General features: G+C 42.2%; 1 protein-coding gene across 3 annotated transcripts in view; it reads left to right on the forward strand.

The window, feature by feature from the left end:
* The window catches only part of FRMD3 (FERM domain containing 3), a 146,055-nt gene that overhangs the window by 91,215 nt on the left and 34,332 nt on the right, over nt 1–20,508 (forward strand). For all 3 annotated transcript variants that reach the window (XM_066604126.1, XM_066604128.1, XM_066604127.1), the window contains exons 4-5: nt 5,409–5,487; nt 19,653–19,750. In XM_066604126.1, coding sequence (XP_066460223.1) covers nt 5,409–5,487; nt 19,653–19,750 — 177 coding nt within the window. The remainder of the gene's footprint in view (nt 1–5,408; nt 5,488–19,652; nt 19,751–20,508) is intronic.

Genomic DNA, 20,508 nt, shown 5'->3' on the forward strand with positions numbered 1-20,508 from the left:
TAAATAATGCGTTACTCTGATAGATCACACCTTTTTGGACATAGTGATACCAAATATGTTGCTTTTTAATTTAGATTTTTATTCTAAGTATTGCAACAGTGTTTTTTTAACTTTTATTACCTTTTTTTTTTTAATAATTAATAAAAAAAAATTGAAACTGACTTTTTTACATTTTTTTAGTCCCTATATGGGACAAGAACTTGTGATGGTTTGATCACTCCTGCAGTGTGATGTAATACCATAGTATTACATTATACCGTGACCTGACAAGCAATATATAAGGCCACATCTCAGGAATGGCAATCGGCAAAAGGCCCCCCAGCTGTCATGGCAACCGCACAGCACCCTGCGAGATTATCGCTGGGGGCAATTATAAACCCCAAACATTGATGGGGCATTTAAATGCCACTGTTAGAATTGACAGCAGCATTTAAAGGGTTAACAGCTCCGATCCGCGGCGCTGCTGAACGGAACTGTTGCAGGCGGGTGTCGCCATGACTTAACTGAACGTACGTGATGGAGTGCTAAGGAGTTAAAAATGATCCAGCGGACAAGTAACTGTAAAAAAAACAAACAAGGTAGGCCCCCTTTAGAAGTTAAGCAGCACCAATGCTGGCAGCCCTGCTGCGGACACATGACTACTGCAGATGTTTTCTGGGATGGGACCTGGTGGGACTCAGGAGCTGTGGGACTTTAAAAGGGTGAGTACAGTTATTTGCCCACTGAATAACTTTTACAATGTCTCAGAAAACCCCTTTAAGTCCTGTAAGATGAAAGGTTCGGCCTCCATGGTCCTGACTTGTTTTTCCTGCACCGCCCACAGATGCCCGAAGGTATTGAGATGTGGAACATTTGGAGGACAAGTCAAAACCTTGTCAAAAAATTCTTTGTCATGTTCCTCAAAACCATTCCTGAACAATCTTTACTGTGCGGAAGGGTTTATTATCATTGGGGATAACAGTTGCCTTCAAATGCTGTTCTTGGTCTGTGGAACTGTTTAGGTATGTGGCATGTGTCATGAATGTCGAGACACAAGGTGTCCCAGCAGAACATTGGCCAGAGTAGGACACCAGCTCTGGTAGCTTGTCTTCTGCTCATAGCTCCACCTTGTGCTATCTCTTCCCCAGGTAAGTAACACACACATACCCAGCCATCCACATGATGTAAAAGAAAGCATGCTTCATTAGGCCACCTTCCTTCATGTCTCTATGGCCCAGTTCTGATGTTCATACGCCCTTTGTAGGCATTTTTGGCAATGGCTAGGGGTCAGCCTGGGCATCTGGACCAGTCTGTGGCTACATAGTCCCATATCCAGCATGCTGTGTTGTACTTTGTGTTCTAATACCTTTTTATAATAACAACACATGACAGATTATACCATGCCATTATCTATTTAACAAAAATCAGGCCGAAATGCAGAAGCAGGGTGTGAAAAATGAAGTATACCTCATGAATCAACAGCTTGTAGAACCAACTTTAGCAGCGATAACTTGAAGTAATTACTTTATCAGTCTCTCACATCGTTCTGAAGAATGTTGGCTCACTCTTATTTACAAGGTTGCTTCAGCTCATTGAGGTTTGTAGGCATTTGTTTTTGCACTACTCTCTTAAGTTACCACCACAGCATATCGATGAGGGGCTCAGGGCAAGAACAGCAAGTCCCTACCCCCAGTCAAAAGTGAGGTTTCATCGGTATTGCACCGTTCTGCCATCTATAAAGCAAGGTATTAACACGTATGGTGTTAAGAATAAAAAAAATCATTCAGATACATGCACTACATGGATACTTATCTAAAAAAAACTTTGCTGCAAAATTCTCAAAAACTGTTAGAATTGGCCATTACTCAACTGAGCTCTTCACTTAGGTTGAAGTCTGGACGTTGACTGAGCCAGTGCAACACTTTGCTTGTTGGCATCCTTGTCCGGTTGCATGACTCAGTTATGGCCAAGCTTTAGATTTTGGATAGATGGCCTCACATTTGACTATAGATTACTTTGGCATACAGAGGAGTTCATCGTCAACTCAGTGACTGCAAGGTGCCAAGGTCCTGTGCTTGCAAGACAAGCCCAAATCATCACCCCTTCACTGATATGCTGTGTTTGGTTTTCGCATAATGTGGCATTGGGCATTACGGCCAAACATCTCCACTTTGTCTTGTCTATTTAAGGCCTGGCTCACACGGGCGGATTTGATTTGCGGAACCCGCGCAGGAGATCCGTAAATCAACCCGCCCATAGGGATACATGGGCGCCCGCAGAGCAGCTTTTTAGCATGCGGATGTGATTTTTTTCCCCCAGAAAGCAGAGGCTTTTTCTTGGCAATGCTTCCAAACAAGCTGTACCTGTTCAGTCGTTTTCTAATTACACTCTCATGAACCTGAACATCTAACATTACTAAGACCTTTAGAGTGTGAGATGTAGCTCTTGGGTTTTCTTGCAATTTCTCGGAGCGTTGCTCACTCTGACCTTGGGGTGAATTTGCTGGGACATCCACTTCTGGGAAGATTGTCAGCCGTCTTAAATGATTTCCACTTATCAGGAATCTTTCTCACAGTTGAATCATGGTCTCTAATTGTTTGGAAATGGCCTTCTAACCCTTCCCAGATTGATGGACAGCAACAATTGCTTCTCTAAGAAGATTGCTGATGCCTTTCCTCCTGGCATTGTGCTGACACACGTCTAAATGCTCCAAACCAGCAAACTTCGAAAACTCCTGCTTTCAGTAGAGGTGGTCACAGTTGCTGATGATCAATTAGGACATTTGATTAGAAACACCTGGCGTGTACTTACCGACCTAATTCCCATGGAAGCTGTAAGGGTGTACTTCATGTTTCACACACTGCTAATGCATTTCGGTCTACTTTTTGTTGCATACATAATGACACAGTGTAATTTGTCATGTGTTGTTGTTCATCTAAGGTGGGTTTTCCCTAATTTCAAGACGTTCTTAGGACCAGATTTTTTTCTATTACGTCTTGATATGTCAATTCAAAGAGGATGTACTTCGTTTTCTCATGACTTTATATTAACATTACATTTACTATCAATATTGGAGAGACAGTCATAAACTAAAAAAAGTTTGGTACCGTGTTAGCTAGTAGAGCAAAATGTGATTGTTCTCAGTAAGAGAAACCAAGTAATCTTGTAGATCCCAATCATTGTTTTACAGACTTGGTAAATCTAATAGGTGGCGCTGCAGAGGTATTGTTTCATCTTCCTTATCTGGATGTCTGAAGGAGAGATAACACAGAGGCCTGAGACCCCCTAACACCAATTTAGAGATCATAAAACTGTCACATTCCTTACCAGCGGACTAATTAAGTATTTACTTCCCTGCTTATCTTGTCTGGTATTGTTTTTAGTTCAAATTAGTCTCCCTTTGTCTATGCCTTTTCATATGTGTACATTTGTACAGATCTGTTTCATTAAAAGATCACTCAAAGGACAGTTTGAGTGACAGCTTTGAGCGATCATTTGGCATAAACTATTAAGTAGCTACTCAGCTACTTAAGAGCAATTAAGTGTGCAAATGAAGCCTTAGCTGAAAGCAGTTAATAGCCTGAGGGCTCTTATCTGCTTTCAGTTCTTTTGTTCTCCAGCAAGAAACAATGCTATCCTGCACTACCCATGGAGAACTGCTAATAAGGCCGAAGGACAATTTTTAGGTTGGACTGAATTTAACAATCAGCTAGCAGTACACGAAAAGTGCACGATGGCCGCGCGTTTAGATGCAACAATAAAGACTCAATCGATTGTTTTTTAGCAATTTTTGAGCGACCATCGCTCCGTGTAAATGTGCCTTAAGCCTGAGGAAGAATCCTGGGAGGTTTGAAAGCTCACAATAACATCATGTATTTTTGTTAGCCATTAAAAGGAGTCATAAACTACCGTATTTTCCGGACTATAAGGCGCACATAAAATGCTGAGAATTTCTCAGAAATAGAAAGTGCGCCTTATAATCCGGTGCGCCTTATATATGAACCCGACAGTAAAGAAAGGGGTTCATACAGGATCCTTTACCTCTATCGTGGGCGGCATACCACAGCACACACCATGCTCCTCCCCCCCCCCCCCCCCCCCCCCCCCGTGCGCCTATGAATTTATTCTTCACTTGGGTTTTTACAGTACAGGTGCTCCCCGACTTGCGAACAGGTTCCGTTCCGGGAGCCCGTTCGCAAGTCCGTTTTGTTCGCAAGTCAAACAAGTAGTAGTATGGAGCGGGATCGCGGGTGGATCCTGCTCCATACAACGTCGGGTGCCGGCTGTTCTTACAGCGGGCACCCGGCGGCAGCAGTTCCGACGAGCCGCGCCGCTTGTCAGAACTGTTAACACTTTAAATACCGCTCTGACAGCGGTATTTAAAGTGTTAACAGTTCTAACGAGCGGCGCGGCTCATCAGAACTGCTGCCGCCGGGTGCCCGCTGTAAGAACAGCCTGCAACCGATGTTCAGGGGGCCCGTACAGCGTCCCACGATGAGATCGCGGGACGCTGTGCGGTTGCTAGGCAGCCGGGGACCTCCTGAAAGGCCCCAGGGCTGTCTATGCAGAGTGCCCATCTAGCGCACGACTTGCTAGGCGCTCTGCATAGACAGCCCTAGGGCCTTTCAGAAGGCCCCCGGCTGCCCAGCAACCGCGATCTGACCGGACAGGCTTCTATCAGGCTTGATAGAAGCCTCTCCGGCCCCTGCACAGCACTAATGTGCTGCGCCTTATAATCCAGTGCGCCTTATATATGAAACAAGATTGCTTATAATGCGCTCATAGAAAGTGCGCCTTATAATCCGGTGCGCCTTATAGTCCGGAAAATACGGTAAGCGCCATTTCATAGAAAGTAATTAAGCCTCAAGGTTATTCTGGTTTTGCTTTCAAAAAAATACCTGGAAGCCCCAGATCGAAAGAGAAAAAACATAAATAGAGGTATTTGGTGGCTATGGTCTTCTGAGCCTCTTACTGGGGTAATAGGAGGTAAGCAAGTCTTGCGGACCCTTGATAACTTCTAATGCATCAGGGACAATGTATTGTCTAGAGTTATGGTTGACCTTTGAATTGAATGTACTATATGTAATGGTTTTTTTTGGAATGTAGGTAGGATCATAACTTTGGGGCGGTCTGTATTTTTGATGGAATGACATCTATGTCTGGCTAAGTATGGCTGTCATTTAGGAGGGACCGGAAGTTCTAGCATCGATAAAATCATATTTCACGTCTGCCTTTGACATTGCATATTGATCACTAAAGTAATCTGCAAACTCATTGAGGCTTTCCTAGCATGCTTTTATTTCTTCCTCTGGCTTGGACGACCCTTAGTACCATTTTGCTTACTGTATGGAAACCTCTCCTGCATTTTCATCAAGCAACTATGCCCTGCGCTGTTCTCATGCTTTTTTTTTTGTTTTATAACGTTTCAGCTCATCCACCATACACCATGTGCTTTAGAGTGAAATTCTACCCTCATGAACCTTTGAAGATTAAAGAAGAGCTCACCAGGTATTTTATGTGTTTGTGTGTCACGGCGATATGGTGTGAGGCAAGGAACCATGACAAGCTTTGCTTTCGTTTTGTCATTTTAATCTCAAGTTTGGTGAGTGCTTGCCATCTTTAAACATGTCAGCTGGATCATTCGGTGCCCGTCCATTTAAAGCGAAGTGTACATTTACGTGCTGCGGCGTCGGGGTATGTATGAAGAGAGATCACAGTGCCATCTCTCCTCATACAGCGCAGGTGCGGGCTGTTTATTACAGCTGACACCCAGTGGGAAGATTTTTATATTTAAAGCCCTTCCCCGAAAATCACTGCAGGGATTGCCGGCAGGCTATTCCTTTCAATGGGCCACCGGCAGCAGCAGCGGCCCCATTGAGATCAAGGCTTTTAGCCCAAGTTTTTGCTCTTAAATCAGAGCAAAAATTCAGGAGAGAACCTGCTCTCAAGTCAAAAAGCTTGTAAGCGGAGGCACTCTTAACCCAAGGTATCACTGTATTGTACATTGCTGCGGAATTTTGGCATGAAGTACACAGTCGAAATCCCAGAGTAAATCCACAATGTGTAAACTCACCCTTATACATAAATGTACATGTATGATGAGATAGCAAATGCAAAATTACAAATTTTGGTTGTATGGGTGATTAGAGGGATGTCCTATTCCTGCAAACTTGAGTATTGTTTGGTTCCACATTCATTACATGTATTTTTGTGATCTGTATTGTATGTTTTGTATTGTTTGTGGTTGGTGACATCAAGCTTTATGTGCGCTCCTATTTGTATAGTTAATTTGCATAGTATGGGACAAAATTTCATTTTTTCACTAATTGCATAATGTAAAGAAAATGACTAACTGTAAATTATATGGTATCAATTTATACAAAAACTTGTTGTAGTGATATACTGTAATGGTGTGGCTCCTACATTGTATCAGAGCCCTGTAGCTTTGTAAGCAGGACACAATCAGAACAGGTTTCTACTCATTATACAACTTGCATCCTGCATATTTTCCTATTTTCCCCTCTCCAGGTTGTAGGAGGGGCCTGGCTGCTGAGTTGTGTTCTATAGACTGTACACAGAGAATTGCAGATGCTGCTCTATAAATGTCTTTAACATACACACATAAAATCATGTTGTACCACAAAAATGAGCACTGGAAATGTGATTTCTGTAGCTAAAACACAGTAAGCAGTGACTTACTATAAGCTTGCAGGCAGCATCTGTATGGACCTCTCCTTCCCTCCTATCCCCTCTCCTCTGCTCTCTATGTAGGTCACTTAACCATCCTCGTCCCCCATCCCTGTTCTAACATCTCCACATCTCCTGTCAATCAGTTGAGAACAGTTAGTGGATAACAAACTAGGAGGAAGGTAGACAGCAATTAAAAGTGATTCTTCAATACGAAACACTTTAGGTAAATAGCACTTTCGCTAGTTATCACACTGGCTATCATGTAAGCACCGGTTGTTTGAAAAGGTAGTGTCCATGTAATTGTAATTTATTTTTTCATTGTAAAGAAGAGGTTTTAAGACTTTTTGTAATATATTTAATTAACACATTCAGGCTGCTTTTAATTAAAAAAATCACTCTTGAACTGCTGCCTCCCTACTCATCATAGGCTATCACTCATGGCCGACCATGATTGCCTTACAAGTGGTGGGTCCGTAGGTGACTCTAGAGACCTATTCTTGATCCACAGGTTCTATCGCAGTGGGGTTACTTAGCTGAAGACTGTTGCTAGGGAAAATCCGTATTAAGATACTTTGTATGGATGGCTTCCTTCATTGTGATACTGCAGATTCCGGGCACAGTTCTGGAGAGAAGAGATAATATTGCTTTATTAGACATGGCTTTTTTTCTGTAATCACTTCAATTCTCTCTGCTTTATTAATTGTACAGCGTGGCACTTCTGTAGAAGCACAATGATAAATGCTATTATAGAAAGATGTTGGGTTCCAATTTTTATAGGATAGGAGTTTTTTTCACAATTATTCCGAGTAGCAGCATGGTTAGCGACAGACTTACAACTATGTTGAAGTAGCCTTATGGCTATGATCACCTATTGGGCTGTACATTAAATGCACAGCACAAGCACAGTAATAATACCCCTTTGTATACGATTATATGCTATGATGTTAGTATTACAGTATTTTTTATTAATGTCATCTATTGCTGAAGGTAATTTATGTGAAAAGGAAGTATAACTATTTTTTTTGCTAACCATGAAATATAGTAGCGAGTGTTTTCCTGTGCCGTACGTCCCCCGCTAATGTGCTACACAGCAGCACACATTAAAAATATATTTAAAATTAGTTATTTCATGACATCTGGATCAAATGTGGTCCTCTCATATTTAATCCGTTGGCCGCTTTTCAAATTCAGATTGCAGAACATGCTTAAGCCAAGAGCATTAAAGATGAAATATATGGCCTTCATTTTCTGTTTCATCTAATGACATTGAGAAATGGAACATGAGAACACAAGTGGTCCCTCAATATGCAATATTAATCAATATAAAGTAAGCCTGCCCGTATTCAGGACGACCATCGTATGTTGATAATATTGTGTGTCGAAAACCATAACTCTACGGAAGACCGGTGATTGGTTCTGAAACCCCTGAAACATCATGCAAAATGAGGAGTAAAAAAAAAATAAGCAGATAACTAATACAGATAATGCAAGATTCTATGTATAAGAGTCAGAAATACTGTCTTTCCCCCAAAATAAGACCCTGTCTTATATTATTTTTTGCCCCCAATGAGGCACTATGTCCTATTTTAGGGGGGAGGTCTTATTATACTTACCTAGCATGCTCGGTCTAGGTCCCTTCCACTGCTCCCCACAGCTACAACGCACTTCCCACCGTCCTCAGCCACTCATACAGAATCACTTCCTGGTTATGGGATTCATAAATCCCGCCTCTAGGTAGCGATGGCTGTGATTCGTTCTTTGAGCGCTGCTCAGCCAATCAATTCAGCGCAGGAAACCAATGCTATTATCCAGCGCTGCATTGATTGGCTGAGCAACGGTGGAAAAACTAACTAACAGCCATTGCATTAGAGAGGCGGGATTTATGAATTGGCTGAGGCACGGCCAATCACAGCCATTGCACTGGTTCATCCAGCGCTACATTGATTGACTGAGCACTGTTTGAAGAACCAATCACAGCCATCGCTTCCTGGAGGTCGAATTCATGAATCCCGTAACCAGGAAGTAACGTTGTACGAGCAGCGAACGACTGCGTTGAACCTCTAGAGATCTGTGGGAGGGACCTGGACCAAGCATGTTAGGTAATGTTTTTTTTATGTAGTGTAACTAGGGCTTATTTTGGGGTAGTGCTTATATCTCAAGCCCTACCCTGAAAATTGGGCTAGGGCTTATTTTGGGGGTAGGTCTTATTTTCAGGAAACAGGGTAGCTGCAGGAATCTGTAAATCACTTTTTTATGTAGTTGACAGGAGCTTCTTCAGGTTCCTCTACGGAACATGCAATGTACCAAAAAAATAACATGAGCCACCCTCACCTGGTGCCAAAGGAGCAGCTCATTCTGGTGCAGGTAAAAAGCAGTACAGGATATGTAGTACCGTAGAGATGGCCAATCAGTGCATGTACTGCAGTAATACAAGTGTTTTACAGCGAAATACCTGTGCTGATTGGCTGGATCTTACAGAAAAGAGCACACACCGCAGATGAGGACTCTCTGTGACATTGTATATTGAATCTGGTTTCATGTTTCAATGACCCAGGAAAGACCATTGCATGTTGAAAATATTGTATCCTGAGGCCATTGTAACCCGAGGAATCACTTGTATATCCTTGTAGACATTACAGTAGAAAGATGGGAACTGCACAATTCACCAGGTTCAATGTGCAAAAGTAAGGCCCATAACCTGAAGAAAATGTATCTTTGTAAATGTTAACAAAAGAAAAAGTATCTTATTTGGGCATGCTGTAATACACCACATGGACTAAGGCGTGTCGACAACATTGGCAGTTTTGTGGAATAGGCTTTGCAATCACAGTCATTACTAACAGTTGCATAAAATAAAGGATGCAGCTAAGCAATCTCTAATGTCACCATCATGTCACCTTGCCCACAAGTCAGTTTCTTCAATCTTCTGCCTTGTTATAGCTATTCGGTAAATTATAGGCGCCGTTACTGTGAAATGGAAAACATCCCCGTCATAAACCGAAGAAGAATGGCCAGTGAAACATATAGTGCATACTATTAATTACATGTTTATTGAATTGATATTCTTGTATAGACTTGAAGTGATTTAGAAATGACATGCAGCCTTAGAATCAAAGGGAATATGTATTGTAGGTGTGTGCTATATAAAATGTATGAGAACCTAGTGCATGTCAAAGTGGAATGAAGGTCCCATGAGAAGTTAAATAAATAATGCTTCTTTTTCTGCCCATATACCATATCATTAAAGGGGTTTTCCAAGTTAAAAATTAAAAAAAAATAAATATAGCCAAAACATGTTCCTCTACCTCAGCACACCTGAGGAAGTGAAAAAAAAAGATTTCTAGGCTTCTGTGATCCCAAGAAAGCCCTCTGTTATTGTTTATGCTCTGGATCGGAGGGGCGTGTCCGTTCCCTCTCCTATGCAAATTAGCTGTGCAGGCTGTGTGTGTGGCTCCTCCCCCAAGCACTACTCACAGCTCCAGTGCTTATAAACCCCAGTCATGCATAACCACTGAATAGCACAGCTTTCTTCACTCACCAACTCCTGTGTGTTCCCCTCCCAGTGTCGGCCTCAGTGCTGTTCATGTCTCCACAGGTTCCACTTCTTCCCCACGTGCCTCCGCTGCTCATTCCCCTTCTGTGTCCCCTGATACATCAGTCTCTTATACTGTTTAGTGTATAAAATCCACTAGTACTTTCAGTATTTGTTCTGGCTTATTATTCTAAGCCGCTATCATTCAGACAGCTGCTCAGAAGAGTCGCTGAAGTGTGCGAACGACAGTTGTTTGAAAGCTCTTACACAGAGTGATGATTGTTCATTAATTTGCTGACATATCGCACATAGAGTGGATCTCCATGAAAATTCTTTGTCTGCAAGTCATTCAAATATTAATGGCTATGACTTTATACCAGATGACCAACAAGGTGAAACAAAATGGCTAGCATCTAGTGAGGGAATTACCGCTCATCACCCCTTTGGTGGCCGCGTTGACAAAAAATGACTGTCGTTTGCATTTGCTTACTTGAGCAATTATTCGGACAATTGTCATCCCCGGATCTTTGCATCCGTCACTAATAAAATGTTGGCTGAATTTTTTTTTGTCTATAGTTATGACTTATATAGCAATCTAATTAAACTAATAACTTTTATTGAGCACATTGTGTAAACATGCACAGTAGGGAGAAAAAGTAAGTGATGCCATGTGTCAGCTAAGTAGATAAGATTGAAAGAGTGGGTTTCATAGCTGTTTTGCCCATTAAATAAAAGTACACAAGGCCTGGTTGGTGATAGATCTGTTCTTCTGAAGAAATATTGGTTACCGTGAACTATGCTTGGATGCAAACAACCTTTATAACACCCACGTAGAAACACATAGAGCTGGAAATGGCTGCAAAATCCTTGCCAAAGACCTGGCTTGTTTATAGAGGAGGATTCACCATAAAACCTATCATATGGTATATCTCCACAGGATATGCCATGAAAGTCTGATAGGTGTAGCTCCTTTAACCATATTGAGGTGCTGTAGAAGTCTGCATATGCAAAGCATCCCAGAAATATTGCTAAACTGAAACACATTCGTAGGGAGGAATAGTCCACAATTGTTATTTGTAGTTGCAGAAAGCATTTGGTGGAGGTGATTGCTGCTAATGGGGCATCTACAGGTTGTTAAATCCAAGGGTTCACATCTGCTTGTTTGTTCAATAAAAGACATGACTGGTACAACTGTATCTTTGTTATTAATTTAATTAGATTGTGTTTGCCTGTGATTGTGATTTAAATAATAATCAGACATTTTATTAGCAATAAGTCCAGAAAACCAGGTAATTCCTAGGGTACAGGTGTCAAACACAAGGCCCGTCACCTCATTTCCTGTGGCCCGCCGGCTGTGCAGCAAGTTCCATCACCCTCTGTGCTCTTGTCAGTATGCGATCTTCTATCGGCTTGTTCTGTCTAGTGCAGACAGTAAAAGAGGAGTGCTGATAGCACACTGACAACAGCTGCGGAGGAGGAAAAAAGACTGCAGAAAACATGATCCCTGGTGCGAAGAGAGCAGCGCTGAGGAGGAGTAGCTACAGGGGGAGAGCCTGGTCAGCGCTGACCTCCTCTCACCGACCCTCCCTCTGTTCATGGCTGCAGGCCTGGGAGACATCAGGGGCCCACGTATGCAGGAGGACCCCAAGAAGGACTGAGAGCAGCCAGTATACCTGCTGGTGGGACCACATTGGATGCAGGTAAGTATAAAAATGTGTATAAAAATGCAGAAGTGTCCTTGTGTGCATATGTATGTATGTGTATATGTGTGTGTGTATATATATAATATACATATATATATGTCCACCTGTGTGTGTGTATATGTGTATATATATATATATATATATATATATGTGTGTGTGTTTGTGTGTCTGTACGTATATGTGTATAATAGTGTGCGTCTGTGCGTATATGTGTAGAATGGTGTGCGTCTGTGCGTATATGTGTAGAATGGTGTGCGTGTGTGTATATGTGTATTATAGTGTTCGTCTGTGCGTATATGTCTACAATAGTGTGCGTCTGTGCGTATGTGTTGAATGGTGTGCGTCTGTGCGTATATGTGTATAATAGTGTACGTCTGTGCGTATATGTGTATAATAGTGTGCGTCTGTGCGTATATGTGTATAATAGTGTGCGTCTGTGCGTATATGTGTATAATAGTGTGCGTCTGTGCGTATATATGTATAATAGTGTGCGTCTGTGCGTATATGTGTATAATAGTGTGCGTCTGTGCGTATATGTGTATAATAGTGTGCGTCTGTGCGCATATGTGTATAATAGTGTGCGTCTGCGTATATGTGTATAATAGTGTGTGTCTGTGCGTATATATGTATAATAGTGTGCGTCTGTGCGTATATACGCATGATAGTGTGCGTCTGTGCGTATGTGTACAATAGTGTGCGTCTGTGCGTATATGTGTATAATAGTGTGCGTCTGTGCGTATATGTGTAGAAAAGTGTGCGTCTATGTGTAGAATAGTGTGCGTCTGTGTGTATATATGTATATTAGTGTGCTTCTGTGCATATATGTGTAGAACAGTGTGCGTCTGTGCATATATACTTGAATCACTCACATCATCCAGTGAAGGTCATCTTTATTGTGCCCAGAAACGACAACGTTTCGACCGCATTAAAAGACTGCTGTTAATGCGGTCGAAACTTTGTAGTTTCTGGGCACAATATGTGAGTGATTTCAGTTGAAATATCCTTGGATGCTGCTTTGAACTCTCTTGTAGATGTTTCATGCTGATCGGTTCAGGATCCAGAACCTGGGATAAGCGTGCATCCTTCACCCCTTATGTGAGAAACCTCCCTCATAATTGAGTGTTGCTTGTGTGCTGCGGTCTACCTTATACTTACATATGTGCATATATACTTAGAATAGTGTGCAACTGTGTATACATATATATATGTATAATAATAGTGTGCGCCTGTGTGTAGATATATGTATAATAGTGTGCGCCACTGGCCACTATGGGGGACCTTATTACCAGTCGGGCCACTATGGAGTTCACTTTTACTATACTGTCTTACAATTAGAATCTGCCCTTCGAAGGCAATCATAAGGTTGATGTGGCCCTCGGTGAAAATGAGTTTGACACCCCTGTCCTAGGGGTTCACTTACTTTTTGGTACTGTATACCATCAGACATTACAGCTAAAATTAGTATGAGAGTAATAAAGATATTTGTGAAATAGATTGTTAGCATTTTCATCCGTGTATATGTGGCAAGACATATGGCAGCACAAGGATGGTATATTTCTACCCAGTTTAAAAAAGACTCAGAGGGATGGAAACTATGTGAGACACGGACCAAAGAGGTCTCCATCTCACATATTGACCGCTATAGTTCCATCGTGACTTCCGGCCTTATACAGTTTTTTGCACAGAAGATACTACGGGGGCGGTGGTGGAATGAAGAACTGCCATCTTAGGAACCTTCCTGCAATCCACTTTGTCAGATGTCTGCTCAGCTAGAGTAGCTATGGGCAATTGAGTCGTCTGTCATTTCATTGGTTATAGCCCTAATATTTAGCAATTTTTAAAATGATTTCTAAGGGCAACATTGGCGCAACAACTAATTGTCAATGCACAGTTGTGTTTGAACATCTTTGGGATGAATTGAACGAATTACGAGCATGAGCGTATCACTGCCAGCACCAGCGGCTCAACTCTCTTACGCTCTTGAGGCCTTATTCACATGAGCGTAAAACGCCAGCTGAAAATTGGGTCCTAATATATTCATTCAAATGGGCGATTTTGCGGTGCGTTAAATCAGCCGTACGGAAAAAATAGCACATACGGTTCTGATTCAGGCGGCCCCTTTTCTGCGCTGACCTATCTTTTGGCCGCAATTAGCCAATGGGAGCCGCCTACCGTGTTTCCCCCAAAATAAGACTCTTATATTAGTTTTTGCCTCAAAAGAGGCACAGTATTTTATTTTCAGGGGGAGAGGTGTCTTAATACTCACCTAGCAGGTGCCATTCGGGTCCCTCTTACTGGTCCCCGGTGCTCCAGCAGGCTTCCATGTAGCCCTCAGCGCTGAGAGAGCATTCTCTTCCTGCTAATGGGGCTTAAATACCCCGCCTTCAGCAAGAGATTGCTGTGATTGGTTCAGGAACTTCCCCTTAGCCAATCAGAGTCAGCGCTCGATGAACCAATCACAGCCATTCAATTATGTAATTCATTGAGTGGCTGTGAATAAAGCCTGAAGTTGATTTGGAATGATAAGATTATCATGCTTGTGCTACATTCGGCTGCCTGCATAAATGAGCAGTAAATGAGGGCAATTTTTTTTTTATCAGTTCATAGAAAGTACATTGTGAAATCATGAAGTGCATTTGGCTTTGATAATCAGAATGGGAAATATGCAGATTTCAACAACTCTTAATTATCTGCTGGCAAAATATGAGATATTATTATTGGGTGGGTATTACTTAAAAGGCTGCCTTGGATAAATAGGTCTGGTTTAAGCAATCTTGCAGAAAAAAGAGGCTCCAGCACTTTCTGTAGCATCCCTTGGTTGCAGGACCCAGGCTGTGATTAGACATACAAAATAGGACTTTATCTTTCTTTTATTTTGTAAGAGTGAAAGCGATTTATAAATGCACGTATAGAAGGTAATGGAGCTATTAGTCTGCCACCTCTCATCACACTTTCACTTTGTAACAGTCATTTCACACTGAAGATCACTGGGGCACCTGTCAAGATGTTATTTTGTAATGGGCTACAAAAATATCCAAAGAAACATGTTGCATAGATACTACGGACGGTTTTCTTACTTTTCCTATTGTCTTCAAACTGTCACCAAATTAGCTGCTTTAAAAGGGCAATCTGACTTATTAAGGTTTTAAAATAATTGACAGATATTTATATTGTAATTTTATTGAACAAGTCTAGCATTTTCTTAATTCCGTTCAGCCTAAGGCATCCTGCAGACGAAACGGTTTCCATTGCGGAATCCGCGGTCAGCGTCTGCACCGTGGATCCGCAGCAAATACCATTGATTACTTGCTTCCTGCACACTCGCGGAATCGAATTGCGATTTCCACAAGCGGAGGAAAATTCGCAGCATGTTCTATTTTAGTGCGGATTCTGCACGGACGGCTTCCATTGAAGTCAATGGAAGCCGTCCACCCGCAGCCCTTCCGCAATTGACACTGTGGAAAGGTCGCGGATTCTGCATCATTGTCTAGCAATGGCATGGGGAATAAAAATCTGTACTGCGCATGTCCGACGACGAGCTGTCCGTACCATCCGCAGTACAGATAAATACAGGTACATGCGGACACCGGCCGGGCTCGGGGTCGGATTCCGCTATGGGCACCTGTTTGTGTGTAGGTGGCCTAATTACACTTTTTGTATTAAAACAAATCAAGCATCTAGAAGGGGTTGTCGTTTTGCTGCAAAACTCGGCATGCAGTTACATCTCAGGCCAATATGTAAATGATTAGAGTTGTGATTAGATGAACAGCCTTGCCACCTAAGGCCCTAAAAGTGGTTCCACCCTCTCAGAGGCTTCTTTCATGTAGTGACCTCTTTTTCAGCTTGAGTAGAGCTTGTTGGCCACTAGACGCCTCTATGATGCAATTGAAGAGATTTCGCCCAGTTAACAGAGTTCGAGAGGGGCGCATTATTGGAATGTGAGAAGCTGGATGGTCATATTGACGAAATGTCGCCACCAGGGCCGGTCTAACCAGACTGTTAGGAGATGTTCGGACCAGTAGATGCATGAGGAGATGCACACAAGGCGACCGGGCTTAAAACGCCCTCGACAGACCATCAGTAGAAAGAATTGTCTGATGTCCGAAAGCAGGAGCAGCTCTGACTGTTTTGTTGTCTGTTATCCAGAGACAGGTGGCGCCGTTGTTACAAGTTTTGTGTCTGTTGAAGCCATTTCCATGCACTTGGCTGAAGGTCATTTGGTCTCACGACACCCATTATGTATATTGCCTTTGACACCCCCCTTCACCTCCATTTGCAGTGGTGTGGTGAACGACGAAGCTACACTGCTCTGGAGTGGAGCCGGGTTGCCTTCATCAACTAATTCAGGTCTAGTTTGGGCACTTGTGGTGGCCATGCTCATGTCTGAAGACGTGTAACATATTGCATTTTTACAATTTAGTAGAGTTTTATGTTCTGAAATTGTATTCCAATAAATATATTTTATGTTCTATCTAATTAGCTTGATTATTTCATCATAATGGTGATGAAAGGCTTGATATTATCATTTTAATACAGTAAATGTATCGCTTAAAAAAACACGAGTCATATATAGAGGAGTCAGAGTCTGGAAAATTGATGAGTCGGAGGTTTGGCTGACCGACTCCACAGCCCTGACCTTCAGAATGGACTGAATTTTCCCTTTAAATTGGGGACAGCTGAGTGCTGTCTTATTTTTTCAATCCAGTTAACTTCAGTAATAGAAAATGGTAAAATCTTGCTCTAATTTCTATGAGAGAAGCTTTAGTGCATTAGTAAGTATGAGTGAGTTACGTGTCTAGTAGTAATGTAGTGTAGGACTGACAGACTAACGTGCAGAATGAAGCAATGTTATGAGAAGTAACAACTAATCACATTTACGGCTCACGCGGCATTACAGTTGTGCACCCGGCTGTCATACGGAATTTCATCTTGGCGGCAGAAGCGTTCAGAACGCTAACTGACAAGTTATCCAGCTAATCAGCACCGCTAGAAGTCAGAGCTGAAGTCACTTATCACGAATGCAGGCATTTTATTTGGGCCACAAATCAGACAACTGTTTAGAATTGCACTCCAATTTCTGGAAACTTTGTTCATTACAATAGAATATTCCTTTAATCAGTGATTTGTGGCAATAAACTAAGCATCTGTGTATAAGAAGAGCTTTCCCAGGCTTACAAACGGCAGCTTGCACAAATACAGTAGCTGTTATCTAGTTGTCTGTCATACTGCGATACGGTCCACGCCAATATTCATAGTGTTATATATAAAAATGAGTGCATATGAAAGTCAAATACTCAGTGTAAAAATTGGGATTAGATCTCATGGAAGATGCTGCGTTCTTTTTTGGGCTTGCATATTGCGCAATTCCTTCACGCAAAAGTGAGCAAAACTGTATAGGGCAATGTATTTCATTGCCTGTGAATTCGCGTCCACCGCGCATACGAAATACGCGGTAATCTTACGCTCGTGTGAGCCCAGCCTAAGGGCCTTTTACATGGCCCAATTAATGGGCACAATCATATTAATGATCATCCGTCGCTATTTAGACAATCATCTGCCATTTGTCAATGGCAGTGAAGAAACACCAGTCAACATGCTTTGTTGATTGGCACTAGTTACAATTGGCTGAGAATCAGTCAGTGTAAAAACACCTTTACCCGATGTGTTAGACCTCAGATTACACAAAGAGACACTGTAAAACCACTGCATTCGTTGCAATTGAACCAGAAAATTGGTGTAGTTGCATGGATGAATAAGCCCCATTGTGTAGTGCTTTAAGCCACGCTATTTCCAATTCCACCAGGCCATATTATAGTTAGAGAAAAAAATTGTAAGAAAACTGCTTTAAACTGTAAATCTCTTATTTCAGATGAAATGTGTAGGCCAGCAGATCTTACAGCTCTCCATATGCCTCTGCTCCGGACCCCATTTATTAACCAGTGCTAGGAGCAGCTCCCACTGTAGTGGACTTCACCCTGCCATGCATTATATGATCACATATTTATTTGAATGTAATACTTTACATTTGTGTGTTTCTTTAAAAGAACGTGTCTCTGCCGTGCCTTAGTGTTTAAATGAAGATAACAGTTTCTGATTCTCTCCCTATTACACTGTCACAGTCTTGTTGAGGTTCGGAGCCTCTTATTGCGACCAGAGCGGACAGGTAGAGTAGTCAGGAGAAGCCAGAGGTTGGTACATAGGAGAAGGCGTATCTTGTATGAGGAGCAGGCCGGTAGAGTAGTCAGGGGAAGCCAGAGGTTGGTACACAGGAGAAGGTATATCTTGTATGAGGCGCAGGCAGGTAGAGTAGTCAGGGGAAGAGGGGAAGCCAAAGGTTGGTGCACAGGAGAAGGTGTATCTTGTATGAGGAGCAGGCGGGTAGAGTAACTTTATTACAGGCAGAAGGCACAATAAACTCGCAATGAAGGGAGTGCCAGGACAGGTTTAAATAAGGTGTCTAATCAAAGGAACAGGGTGGAGCCAAACATGGAAATAGGAACTGGATTGCAAAGACAAGGAACAGGAACCAGGTTTCTGCAGGGGAGCTGTCCAAAGGGCTGGATAGCTCAATGGGAAGAGCTGCTGCCTGGAGCACAGGAGCTCCTGGGTTTGAGCCCTGACATACACATTGTAAGGGTACTTACCAACAAAAAGCATATTTTGGAGTCAGCAGGTTCCAAGTCAAATGGATTTGCAGATTAGGGCAGTAGCAATAGATTTTAGTAAACAACAAGACACAGAAGAGTAGAGGGAACTTGCTACATTGAAAATGCTGTTTAGTCTGAGGACAACTAGTTATAGAACAGAAGGAGCTGAGGAGACTGATGAATAGATTTGTGGGAGAAGATTCAGTATGACTTGTAATGTAGTTATTTAAATCCTCTCTTCCTCAGCTTAGAGGTCCAGTGGGCGGGTCACCCAATGATTGACAGCCTTCCCTGTATGATTGTGTACATAGACAGCTGTCAATCACTGATAGGACCGCCCACTGGACTCCTAAGATCAGAATGAGCAGGGGTTTAATCAAATAAATTACAAGTTTTTTTGAATCTTTTCCTAAAAATCTGGGAATCTGCTCAGTTCCTCCTGTTCTATAATCTAGACCACACGTTCAACATGACAGGTTCCCTTTAACACGTATATGCAGACTTTTTACCTAAAGTTAACTCTATCTGACATGGAAGGTACTAAGTTATTACAATATATTTATGATATACAATTTAGTTGAAGCTACAATGATTAAAATTGCACTGTTGCATCCTGCTTAGAACTGGGGCATGTACTGGGCATGGTGATCTCAAATCTGCAAATCTTGATGGCAAACCTTCATGAAACTACCCACTGCATGCATCCATATTAGATTGCCACCAACATTTATGTAATGGTCATGTCCAGCCACCTGGGCACCCTCTGTACAAGAACCCAGTCATCTCACATTGCATAATGTCAAATTGTGGTATCCAAATTGCCAAAGGCCATAATGTAATAGTTGGGTCAGTCATGCACAGGTCATACACTACACGGATGATGTGACCTTGTGTCGTGTCTCTACGTAGATATAGTCTCAATATGATCATATGTGTTACATATGGAAGTCAGATGGGATCAGGGAAAATGAGCTTCAGTAAAGCGGGCATTATCATGCGAGGGTATGTTGGCATGGGTTCCTGCCTGGTAAATAATTCATTCTGTAGTTCCAGTCTGTAAACATGGATGTTATAAATTGTGTTTTCTTTCGTTTGTTTCAGGTATCTTTTGTATCTTCAAATTAAGCGGGACATTTTTCATGGCCGCCTGTTGTGTTCCTTTGCTGATGCTGCATTCCTTGGAGCTTGCATTGTTCAAGGTAACCATGCAAATCATATATTGCAAATCCCAGGGGTGTAACAAAAATACTTGGCCCCAGAGTAAACTTTTTGAAGGGCTTCCTATACTGCAGATTGGACCATAGATTATATCCGCCACCTTTCTACAGCAGAATAGAGAATGCTTTAGATTTCTTTCATGATGTACAATAGGAAGAGGGTTTTGAAAATGAAATTGGCTTACACTGCACTGTAGTTTGTTGCAGGTTTTCTAGGTGGAGTCACAACAAAATCACAACAATTCTACCCATTATGAGCAAGCCCGAATGCAGGGGTCTCATAGTGGTCCGTCTCTATTCTAAGGCTTATGCTGCGTTTAGACGTAACGAGGGTCAGAAAGGATGTCGTTTCTCCTTAAGGAGAGCACCTAGAAGGTGTGTGATAAGACTCATAAGGACATTCATGCTCCTCTGGGAAATATGCAAATAAGAGAGATATAACAATATCTCTACAGTGCAAATTATTGGAAGGCAGCATTCCTGCGGAGCAATGTCAGACTCTTTAGACCAGTCTTATAACAATGACTATTCCAACTTCCCTATTTACATATTTCCCAGAGTATGGATGGCCTTATATGACTCCTCACTCGTCTCCTGGGTGTCTTCTCACACACCTCTAGGTGCTTTCCTTAAAGAGAAATGATACACTACCTGACCCACATCATAGGCATTTCACTAGCCAAGTCAGAAACCTACTTTACACTCATGAGGGGCAATCACCCTGAAACAGCTGTCTGTGT

The sequence above is a fragment of the Eleutherodactylus coqui genome, chromosome 5 (assembly GCF_035609145.1).
Source record: "Eleutherodactylus coqui strain aEleCoq1 chromosome 5, aEleCoq1.hap1, whole genome shotgun sequence".
Classification (NCBI taxonomy): Eukaryota; Metazoa; Chordata; class Amphibia; order Anura; family Eleutherodactylidae; genus Eleutherodactylus; species Eleutherodactylus coqui.